At 38.8% G+C, this 12718-nt stretch overlaps 1 protein-coding gene across 1 annotated transcript in view; it reads right to left on the bottom strand.

Annotated features, from left to right (window-relative positions):
* LOC124223693 (coiled-coil domain-containing protein 142) overlaps positions 1-12718 on the bottom strand; it is a 752117-nt gene that overhangs the window by 103349 nt on the left and 636050 nt on the right. Inside the window, exons 10-11 of the mRNA XM_069137953.1 lie at positions 8790-8907; positions 8507-8694 (exon numbers count right to left, since the gene is read on the bottom strand). Of these exons, the coding sequence (XP_068994054.1) occupies positions 8507-8694; positions 8790-8907 (306 nt within the window). The remainder of the gene's footprint in view (positions 1-8506; positions 8695-8789; positions 8908-12718) is intronic.

Genomic DNA, 12718 nt, shown 5'->3' on the forward strand with positions numbered 1-12718 from the left:
ATAATAGAACACCTAACAGACAAGGAAGACATCTTAAGCCACTAACATTCACTCCAAAAGCATCTCCGAATAATCACAGCATACTTGATTTTCTCAAAAGGAAAAAAGATGACACAACACTAGATCTTGAGCATGTGGATGATACAGAAGCTGCCTCTCAAGCAGCAAAAAAACAAAACATGCTACAACTGTCTCCCCCCAAAACTCAGATCATTCTATGGGCCACGGAGCATAAATCTACAGATGATCTGCTGAGAATGCTTGTTGGCGAAATTGGAGCTTTGCGAAAGGAAGCTAAAGTCAACCAAACCAGTCTTGAACAACAAATACAGCTAAGTAAGATTGAAAACCAAAAATCGATGGAGGTTTTACGTAAGGATTACCGCGAGCTAAAAAATACGTGGTCTGAGAAATGAAAAAATGCAAGAAAGACAAACTAAGCTGGAAACTGAGATCGCTGAGCTGAAGGCCGCTGAAAAAAGTGCCAGAAACACAACGCTGGACATCGAGAAACACAAATATATGGAGGAGCTGAATAGCAAAATTAAATACCTGGAATAGCTGACTGAATCGCAAGAAAAATCTTGGAAAAGTCTTAATATTATAGTTAAAAACCACAATCGGCCGAACACAAACCTGCTCAACCTGGGCTTGACCTGAAGTCAGTAATAATATCGTGAAAAAAAATACACGGTTCCATTTAAAAAAGTGGAGTCGACCTTGACGTAGCTTCAGTGCCTTCACCGAAAAAATAATAGAATGTTCCAATATGCCGGCCTTTTCTAACAATATAACTTCCATATCAAACTTTTTTCAGTATCATCAACAGTTTGAGTGCTATTGCTCTGTCACACTTTAAATGCCTCACCCCGTATATGCAACAAGAGAAGCTAGTGATGGAGATATCAACGCAAGAGGTCGAACTCTGGATAAAGCAATGACTGAGAGCTCTTTAATCCTCATCAACGGTAGATCACCGAGTGACCGACCTAGCAGATATACATGCCTCCATATAAACAAAAGCACGATCGACTTTGTGTGGGCTAGCACCAGTGCTCTGAACTTGATATTTGACTTTGAAATTTTGCAGATCGAGAATTCCTGGGATCACTTCCCTTTGCTCTTACAGGTGTACTATGAAGACCCGTCGCTTACGCAAACAACCATCCACATCAAGAGCAGAGAGGTGATCCAATGGACATGCAAAGGAAAAGAAGAATATAGAGCACGTATGGCCTGGTCAAGCCAAGTAGCACTAATCACCAATGATAACCTAAATGAAATAAATCATTACCTAATAGCAGAGATCAAATCTGCCGTAGAAGCTGCAGGAATGAAACGGCATCATAAAAGGTTACTCAACCCAAAAAAAAAAAAACACAAATGTGGTTCGATGATGAATACAGACAGGGAAAAAGAGAGTTACCTAATCTATTTAAGCTTTATAAAGGAGCAGGCTTCCAAGGTCAAGCAAAAGACGTGTACATAAATGCTAAAAGAAAGCAAAAAGCCTTAATTGAATGTAAGGAGAAGCAAGACAAAAAGAATCTACTGTCTAAACTAGCTAATATAAATAAACCAAACGAGTTTTGGAAAGCAATATCCAGATATAGGAAGCACCCCGGTATTGGGAATCACCCCATTCCAATCCAGGTCTGGGAAATTTTCTACGAAAACGCCATCCCCCGCAGAGAAATTGATACAACTACATATTACGGAGTGATAGATCCTGACCTGGACTGTGAGTTCTCACTGCTAGAGCTAGACCGTGTCCTCAATAAATCAAAGTCAAATAAAGTTACAGGCTTAGACGGAATCAAGAACGAACATCTGAAGAATCTCCCGGAGAACTGGAAGCTGTACATTCTATGTCTATTTAATAAGGCTTTGGAAAAAGAAACTGTTTCATCCGACTGGTTCACTGCAGTCATCTCCCTTCTACACAAAAAAGGCAATGATCAAGACCCACTTAACTATCGCCCAATTGCTTTAATTAATCATATAGCGAAACTTTTTACTGGCTTGCTGAATTACCGGTTAGTAAGCGAGCGAGACGCAACACTGGCCGCGTGGCAGGCTGAGTGGTCAGCGGATACAAAGGCGGCCTGGACCCACGAAACAATCATAAACGTCGGAGCTTGTTGTCGGCGAGTTCACGGAGAGGTGGATTACTTCTTGACCCAGGCGCTGAGGGGCCACGGGTGTTTCGGAGCATATCTACACCGTATAGAGAAGGCCAAGGCAGCGGGGTGCTTACACTGTACTGCTGTACTGGACGACGCGAGCCACACCGTGGTCAACTGCCCGGCGTGGGATCAAGAGCGCGAGGAGCTCGTCCGCGCGATTGGGAGTTGCAGGAGCGGCTCGAACCTGGGAGCAGCGATGGTTCGAGGAAGAGCCAAATGGGAGGCAATCGCGTTGTTTGCCAGACACGTGCTGGAAAAGAAATGTGAGGAGGAGCGACGCCGGGAGAGGGTCTGCGGACCTACCCAGACGACGTGTGATAACTTTGAGAAGAACGGTGGTGGAGCTACCGGAGACCGTCGGAGGTAGCTAGCATATACGAGACAAAGCGAGGTAATGCTCGCGCGGTTCCGCCCTGTCTCGGGAGAACGGGAGGTTTTTCAGAAAAAAAAAAGGTTAGCTTAGGCTGGTAACACACCGACTACATGCTCGGTCATTTCGTCCGCCATATTGCAGGCCAGTCGACCATTTTGCAGGTCAGTCAGCTATCTTGCAAGACAGTCAGCCATCTTGCGGGTTGGTCAGCCATCTTGTTTTTCACATTGGTTAAGTCAGGTTAGCTGAGGTCGGTAACTAACCGAGTACAGGCGAGGCGCGTCCTGCAGCTCTCGCTGAGGTCGGTAAGTCAGTTTTAGCCAGAACCCCTTGTATATAACTACTCGCATCTATATGTATAACGTGTGCAACGTTCCTTCATAGAACCTCTCCTCACACATTTAATCAAGGTCACAACTTCATATCGCAACGCATGTCGATAAGTTTCGTGATTTTGTGTTAGATGAGAATTGGTACAAATATAAAGTCAACATATAGTTCGGAGACATTTTGGATTCAGTTCTTACAACCAATTGACCCACGATACGAATAAAAGCACATTTGAAAATCCGGGAGAAAAGAGCACATTTCAGGTTGACTCGAATACTCGCACGTATCGGCAATTACATGTGTATCCTAATGTATTACAATGACATCATAGGTGAATATTTTTGTTCTTTATTTTTCACTTCTACTATCCTGTATAATATTCAACACAAATAGCAGATTTTGGGATTATTAGGGACATAAATTAGTGTCGACGTGAGTAATACAATTATATCGAGTTTTGTTTTGAGAATTATAACTTTTCAACATTTTAATTAACTTTTTTACTTTCTTCTCTGGAATTTGGAGAGTGTTCTTGTTCATACGGAATTTGAAACGTGCTCTTTTTCATCCAAAATCTGGAACGTGCTACAATCCGTATCAGGCGTCAAAATAACTCCGTGCACCCTGCATAAAAAAGCCTACGAATAGTAATAAACCCTGAATTTGTTTTAGGACGAAGAAGGACATCGTTCCACTTCGCGCAGAAGATGATCGTACCATCGCCGCGGTCGTGGACGAATGTTCCACGGCGATAATGAACGACAATGTTCTTGTCGTCAGAATCGGTCCAGTGGACACGGTTGTGGACGTTTGTTTCACATTAGTATGTAACGATAATGTACTTATCGTCGATAACGGTCTAGTGGATCAGGGGTATGTCAGTAATATCACCTTGGAAATTCGACGTATTATCGACATTAGTTTTTTTCTGCAGCAATTGCATAAAAAATTTGATAGTCGCAACATTAAGTTTTGTTGCTGTTTTAGTGAACCGAAATCAGTTGATTCGTTTGATCAAGGTATGCGAACACAACTGCATCTCGTGTGTGGAATGTGCAATTACAGGTGCAAGATTTGGATAGAACCTGATCACCACAATACACTTGGGATCATTCAAAGTGCTGTGTGCGATACAATTACATCGGGTGATAGTCACGGTATACTGCAGAAACAGCATGCCACCATGTCAATCCCTTGTATGACAGATCCAACGTACCTGAGATATCAAAACAAATTTTTTGATAATTTCCACGAAGTTGTCAAAGCTGGAAGAATGAAGGCTGTGGCAACGGAAAGAGAAATAGGCATACGGACGAGGCATGTTATTGAAGGTGGTAGTACATATCGATACCGGCCATTGGAGACGGCTGTTGGTCAAAACGCTCATATGTGGGTGGTGAACACGACGCGCTATCAGGTGCAGCCATGATCTTCAGACATGAGACTAAGTTAGCTTTATTTGTGGCGTATAAATCAAGCATTGCGCGACCCACTTGAGAGAAGAATTGCTAAATAAGGAGCCGACCCCTCATATGAGCTACAAAAATTAGGGTTGTAACCGCAGCTCGAACGCAATGGAAACCGACATTATTTTAGAAGGTTTCCGTACAAGCGTTGCGATCAATGGTTTGATATACCGAACGATTGTTACGGACGGCGATAGCAGCGTTTACCAAGCTATGCAAGATGACAATCTGTACACTAAATATGGAATCATAGTTGAAAAAATCGAGTGCAACAATCACTTGTTTGGGAATTTGTGCCGAAAGCTTAGAAATCCTCCATCAAAAGGAACCTTCGATATAACTCAATTTCGGGACTATGTTGTCTGCACGCGGATTAAAAATCCGTAAAAGTGTTGAAAGGGCCAGAGATCTCCGTAACACCGAAAATATTTCAGAAGCTGAAAAAGAAACTCGACTCCGTAAAGATATTTCGAATATATTGGATCACGAGTTTGGTGATCACATGAATTACAACACATTACTATTTGAATGTATACCCGAGCCGAATGGTAGAACTCCACAAAACGGGGACTTATCCCCGCGTTCAATAGGCAGTACGTTTTCTGATCTGTCACATCAGAAGCTTATTGAGAAGAGTCAATAACAATAGAGCACAGGGCTTCAATTCCATAGTAAACAAATTGAATTCTGGTAAGAATCATTACATGATAAACTCATACGAAATGAGATGTTATGGAGCGGTTGTGTAGAACAGCACTCACAATCAGTGGGTGTTGTCTAACAAAGGTATATCTTCATAAAAACTACAAGGTTCCCACTACTGTGATGAAAATGGAAAGACACAGGTGTTTTCAAAATCAGCAAATCCGCATATAAAAGTTGAAAAAATGCTATCAGGAGCACCGAAAGTTTCACGGAATCGACAAAGACTATAGAAGCCGGATATTAATAATACACGTTCCACGTTCTCGCTGAAGAACACATGGGTGAATTGAAGTCTTACCAAAATAACTGTAGCCAGATTCAGCGTGATACGATATCACAAAGCAATTCTGAGATATGGCATCAATTGCGTACTGAAATAATTATGACGTCACAGTTCGGACCGATGTGGTGCATGTTGCTAAGTACATCTTACGCAAATATGGTTACGGGCATTCGGTTTCCAAAGGTCGTTGATACTGCTGCTATACAGTGTGGACTTGCAAACGACAGTAATGCCATATGAGATGTGAAACTATTAGTGGGAATAAAAACCGTTCCCTGTCAGTGTTGCCAACACTCTGAATTCTCTCCCACTAAGACGACCAACCAATTCCACTGAAAAAACAACTAAACTTGCCCCTGGTGGACTGTATTAAAAATTTTATTTCACTTTAGCCCGCGAATATTTGCCTAAAAATAATTATCTTATTTGTATGTATTAAATGAACATCTATAATAGAATTTGGATCTAATTACTACATTATAATACATGGTAATATAACATTAGCATTGGACATCAATATACCGCTAATAAAATCGAATAAAAAAAGAAAAAGCAATTAAACTTTACTGTTATTAGAACATGAATATTTATTATTGATATAAATTGTAACATCCATCAGAAAAAAAGGAAAAAAGATTTACTTTTCATGCTGTCATCTGATGATTAAGGAATTAAAATGTGATTAAAAACTGATGACCAACCATACCACTGACAAAATCTAGTAACTACTAAAAGTGAATTTTTTCTACCGTCCCAGAACAAAAACAACCAGATTTAGTGGAAAAACTACTGAGTTGGCAACACTGTTCCCTGTGGTCTCTTCATTGATTAAGAGTTCCATTGTTTAGGAGTGTCTCCAGGCTGCCAGTAGACGATGATGGTATCATCAAAATGAAATGTCCATTTGCAGCCCAAAACGCTAATTTGGATCAGGCCTTGCGAGTTAAACAGAATTTGTAAAATATTTTCGACAAGAAAGACAAGAATCTCTTGAATAAGAATCATATGTACAATTATCAGGTACAGGGTCAGCTGCATGTAACCATGCGTGAATATTGCATACTTGCACTGTGGACTTCGACGGATATGAAACTCGTCACGGTTCTTAGAGATGACACGGTTTTGAAGTTAAAAATGCAACCCTTTCTGCGTATATTCTACATGGAATGCCGGCTTCCGGAAATCATAGATGGTCATCATCAGAGAAATGTGCAGGCCAGTGATCCCGAATATATCCTCGAAGCCAAAGCAGAAGCGCTGCGGAAAAGAAGTGCAAGACGCGTTTCACGTTCTGACAGCGACGAAAACTGTACACGGTCGACACAGATCGACTTGTAAACTGACAAAGAAAGAAAACTTTTGTTGGTAAGTTCCCAGGACATGGGCAATCCTAGTTCGAGGAATGACAAGAATAACGTCAACGTCCATGAGATAGCAATCGAAAGTGACGGCGAAATCGAAGCTTGTAATGAAACTGTCGATTTGTTAGAGATTGTACGTCAAAATATTTCGGTGGAAGAGTTGAAAGCAAATCTTTTATCATCGAACAGCCTGTCAACAGATTCGAGCATTGACTTGTTTCAAAATGTATTACAAAAAAACTGCTGTTTTCATTCTAACCCCGATAGCTATACAGCGTATCCTTCCTGCATCGAGTCACTTAATGTAATTATCAACTATTTTAGGTATGTATGGATAATCCATACATATATTATATAACTCGGTGTATTATCATTTCAAGAAAATATGTATAATTTCAACTATATATGGGTCATTCCCTGTGAGTATTAATAATTCTCATAACTTTTGGTTCATCCCAATGAAATATGGCTGACGTATAAACTGAAGAAACGTTATTGATTTCACTAAGTATTGTTTCAATAATATTGTGGGGACGTAATTAAACACAAATGTAATACTAAATGCTCAAAGTAATGAGTAATTGGATGGATTTTCATCGCAACTGCTCGAAGTAATAAATAATGAAATGGATTTTCATCACAAATTCTCAAAGTGTAGAGTAATTAATAGGATTTTTATCACAAATTCACAATGTAATGAGTAAGTACTGTGATTTTTTTTAAGACGGAGTAATTTGCTAGTTCCAACATGCAGCTTGTTTCAGGCTTGCAATAACTTTCGCGTAAACTCTCTGTTCTTATTAAGAAAATTTCACAAAACGAATCATCTTGTAATGAAATTTGCAGAAGATTATAGCCTGATGTCTTAAATTATGCAAACACAGCCTTCTCGAAAGGCTCCAAGCTCAATAAATTTAGAGTCTTTGAATATATTTTTACATAGAATGACCCATAAGTACTCTAAATCATTGATATTTCGTTGGAATCCATATGTGCGTGAAGTCAGTCATGCTTTCTTGAAATGGCCCGTGTGTACTCGAGAGCATTAATATATTTTTAGAAAGTTTCATGCTCAGCGGAAGTCATTGATATTTTCATCGAATGACCCGGACATTCTCGAGGTTACTCATATTTCCTTGAAATGACCCATAAATGTCTGAAACATGATTGTAATTAGTTCGAAAAATAATATTAAATACATTCGGAAAATTTTATTGTAGATGAATTCGATCCTAATAACGTATACAGTTTGTAATTGAAAGAAAAACCGATTATAATTACATTGATAGTTTGTAAATATAATTTAAGAAAAATGATTTCAATGACATATGTAATTTGTAATGAAGAGAAGAACCGATTCTAATCAAACTTGTTACTTACAATAATTAGGGAAAAAACTATTGTAAATACATTCGGGATTTGTGAAAGAAACGTGGATGTACCCTTATAGAAGAGGTGAACGTATAGTCTCTACCGTCAGCCTAAAAACCTCGTGATTGACTGCCGTGATTGGTAGTTCGTCCTCTCACCGTGGAAACTTGAAACATTCAAATCAAACACTGAAACGTTGAAACCTTTCTGAATTAAAAGCCACAAATTAAACCAGTACGAGAAATCCAAAGAAGAAGACGTACGTCCCACCACCTGCGGTTGACGCTGATACGGCACGTACCAAAACATTACATTTTCCTCAGGTATGCATACAACATTGATATTGCAAATATGGGACTGCATTAGATAGTTGAAAAATAAATTATTTTTAAGTTTTCAGTCGCAATCATTCTTTTGAATTTATCATTTACCTCGTTGTTTGTGCATAGCTATAGCTTCTCCAGGATTCCTCAAAAGCAGACGGCCAACACCTTCACATCGTCGAAGAACCTCATTCTTAAGCAAATGCCCTCTCACAGTTGATGATATGATAGAACGTTCCATCAGCCATGTCTTGACAAAGGCAAAGTCTGTTAATAACTGTAAGGCTCCCCACTCGCTATAACAAAAGATGGATAAATTTTTGTGTTATCACCCTTCATTATGCCTCTACAATTTTAACAAGCCATACAGCATTACATTACTTTCATGTACCTGAATTTGATGCTGTGTGAGTAGATATAGTCGAGCCAGGACTCGCACATGATCTTGAGAATCATATTTGATACTTGATAATCGTCCACCACTTCTAGAATCGGTAAAAGAACCTGTCCTGTAATCATTTCATATTGCTGTAAATCGATTTGCAAGTTAAAAATGATTGACTAAATGTCGCTTAAAATCGCTTGTAATACTTGTAGCCGATTCTGAGTTACGGCCCCTCACACGGAGTCATCTGTTTTTTTGTTCTTTCTATTGTTTACGTAAACAATAAATTCATATACAGAAACAAATACACTTTTGTTTACAATCGTTAAAATAACTGTATTACAGGTAGGATATCATGAACAACACATGCGGTGAGACAATGATTTCAACACATTAAAGATTTTCTGAACACGATGTATAGCAAAGTTTCGTATCTATAACGCGTACAATTTCGGCCATAGTGGATTATAACTAGAGGTTCAATCAAATATAACTTCGGCTGACACAGGAGAGAAACAAATACACTGCCTTGTCTACTCAGTTCATCTGGTACCCATAGTTACAAAATAGAATCATTGATATCAGCTGAAGTAAAAATTTCACCTTTTTTTGGTCTCGAAAGAACATAGTGGCAAGTTCGGACCGGTTCATAATGTAGCCCAGACAACAAAGCGAAAATAAAAATAATAAATCCGAAAGTTTTGAAATTTGGTGAAAATGTTTATTAGAGCTTACTTTTGAACCTGTCAAAAGTCCTGACCAATTAAAGGTCCGCAATCGCCGCCATCTTGGTGAAAGGGTTCACTTTTATGGTTTCTGGTCTATAACTCTTTATTTATCAACTTTATCGAGAAAGTTATGGTGATCAAAATTTAAGAACATTCAATTATCTACAAAAAAGGTTGAATTCATTTTTTTCATAAAACTAATATTTTTCGTGTGAATGGACGAAAAACTTGATGCAAATCGGAGAATCGCTTTTACGGTAGGCTTCAGCAGCAAAATATGAATTCAGTGGCGCATAACGGTCAATATAAATCTCTGTGGGAATTCTGCAAAGAGAAATTCATATTCATTACTTGAAATTTAATCATTGTTAGTATTAGTTCATTTTCCGCATTTTTTTTTTTTTATTCACTCACTTTATTATTACGTTTAAGTGCCTCGTCTTTTTGCAGTCTGCCTGGTACTGGGGCTATTATGATCGACTACATCAGCATAATCCGATAAATCAAAGCTCCCCACATAGGAAGATCGTCTCGAGCTTCTGTTTGACAATGCCCTTTTTTCATGCGCGTTATCGTCCTCGTCTCTGTCTTCATTTTCGTCATCTACTATTTTCGGTCCATTGAAGCAGTGTCCATGACAATTAGTGCAAACCGTTGTACAATCAATCCCTGCTTTTCAACACCCACACAACCTTGCATAGCCAATTGTACATTTTCAATAAATCAGATTTAATAAAGCCTTGGGTGCAATGGAGTCCATTGTTGTAATCGGACTGAAGTTTCCTTGGACTCGTTTCCAACCCTATAATTCAGGGGGTAATTCATTTCCCAGCCATTTTTGCACTTGATTATACACTCGAAAAGAATGCTGCTTGGATGCTCCTTCTGTTGGTGGTAGTGAGGCAATGTCGAGCTTTATTTTCGTAACAGATTTCATGAAATAATGATATCGATGTTCATTCAAAGAATTGTCTGTAGAACATGTACCGTAGATTGCAAGGAAAAAAACGTTCTCCACATTCAGCGATAATGTCGTGTAAAGAACTACGGTTGTTGCAACTTTCAGCGATATCATGTAACTCTTTACTTTTGTTGAGTAACTTAACGCACCTGACTTTTTCTTTATTGAAAATCGCTGAAGTAGTGTCGCAGCCACTAAATGCATGCAAGAAAAGAATGTTGTTCGCAAGTCCTGATGATTGTGACTGCTGTGATGAATACACTCTTCTCGCGATTTTTCCCTTTTCCAGTTTAACAAAAAAGATATTTTTTTCGATAGAGCCAATGAAACCAGTAAAGCTAAAAGATCAACATCTTCGACAATAATAGCCACATTACTTTTTGATGAATATAATAGGATTGTAGTGTTCACGATTAAAGAATCTGCATCTTCTGTGCTCTGTCGATATCCCATTCCCTGAGCGTTGAGCTTGGTTGATAGAATGTCAATTGACCTGCTTTTGTTTTTGTCGTTCTAAAGAAATTGATCCTGCCGAACGGTGACACTCATACTTTCTTCAAAATTGATGTCCATAGACTTTTTAGCAGCAGATCGGCGATTTTCCTCTGTTTTATTTGTACTGTTATTGGTATTGGAATAACCATCGACTACTACTTTGCAATTTTTACCATAATTTCTCTGAAAATAAGTAATATAGCTTGCGCAAATGGTTAAATAAGTTGAGTTTGGTTTCCAAATGACTCGATGTAAGAGGAATCCGCCGTCAACAATGTTAACACAGTCTTGAAGGGTAATGTCTTCGTTTGATGACGGAAAGATTTCATACATCGCGGATTTTTTTTGTTTTTCGCATGCCAGCTTCATTAAAAAGCAACAATGGGTATGGAGCTAACTCGTATTCCAAATGGTTTTCTAGTTCGTCGTCGGTTTTTTTTTTTTTTTTTTGAAATGGCTATTCTTTGAAAAATCAGTAGGGGTTCAAGTGGTACTATCTCTCCATGAGTTTTCGCTGCAGAATTTACAGTAGCCAGAGACAGAATTTTGTCATTTCGAGATAACTTCACTTTGAAAAAATTGTTTCCAATCATCTTTTCCAATGCTATTTTACCAACTTCAATAGCCTTGTGACAGTTTACAGTTGTACCGCCAATTAGTCCAGTTGCTAATGACATAATATCTTTGAGAACTGGGAATGGAGGATGTTTCGAGAACCAAACGGAAATCTTTCTGGTATCCTTCGCGTTTCTTTGTATCCTTGATTCTTGAAAATCAACGTGTTGTTCACTAGTGGTAAAAACCATGCCACAGAAGTCTTCTAACGATGCGCAAACGTTAAGTGTAGCCGTTGTTCCTAAAATCCATTTGCTCAAAACACTGTCTGTAATTCCCCTTCTACGAGTAAGACCACCTGAACTTTTCATACTTCGCATTACTGTCTGTTCGATTGTCATATCAGACCAGACTCCAGTCCAAAATGAATCTGTCTTTCGCATCGTAAAATATCCTTCGTGGACAAACTTTTCGAATTCCACCGTTGTCATCGAAGATTGAAGCCTCAACATATCCTGCAAATATAGGTGGCAAGATTTAGCGTATAGTAAATGGCCACTGGCGTAAAAAAATGGGATCATTTGTTGAACGCTACGAAAATGTTTATTCCAATCACCCGACCGTTCTGCGTCAATGTATTCCTTCATCAATGTAACCATTTCGAAGAGTAATACCCAGAGGGATGCCGTTGCTCCATTTTCTTCAATTCCTGTAATTTTTCTTGTACTCTTCTTTTAACTTCTATCAGCATGTCGTTCTGACGAATGATATCCAATGTTGGAGGATTGATGACGAAGTCTCTCAAAATTTCTTCAAGGCCGGTATTCATAGTCAGTGCTTAAGACCGGACTCGAACAAGACGGTCTTAAGATGCGGCAAATAAGGCGGTCTTCATCAAGTCGGTCTTATTCTAAGCATAGCTCACAAGGTTGCATAGTTCAGTCTTATTTGAAATAAGCATTGTCTTGAACACGCAACATTTCATAGACAGTTAACGCAGTCTTATTTACGTATCTTGATCAAGTCGAATTCAGACTGCACTTAAGCAAATGCTCGTTGCCTGAATATTACTCAATTGTTCTGATGCGTACGAAATTGATAATTACCAATTGTTCGGAAAGTATTATATTCAAACAATATAAATTAACAGGATTAGATCGTGAAGGAATGTTTGAGAAAGTGCAGGTGGGACGGGA

The sequence above is a fragment of the Neodiprion pinetum genome, chromosome 7, assembly GCF_021155775.2.
Source record: "Neodiprion pinetum isolate iyNeoPine1 chromosome 7, iyNeoPine1.2, whole genome shotgun sequence".
Lineage (NCBI taxonomy): Eukaryota > Metazoa > Arthropoda > Insecta > Hymenoptera > Diprionidae > Neodiprion > Neodiprion pinetum.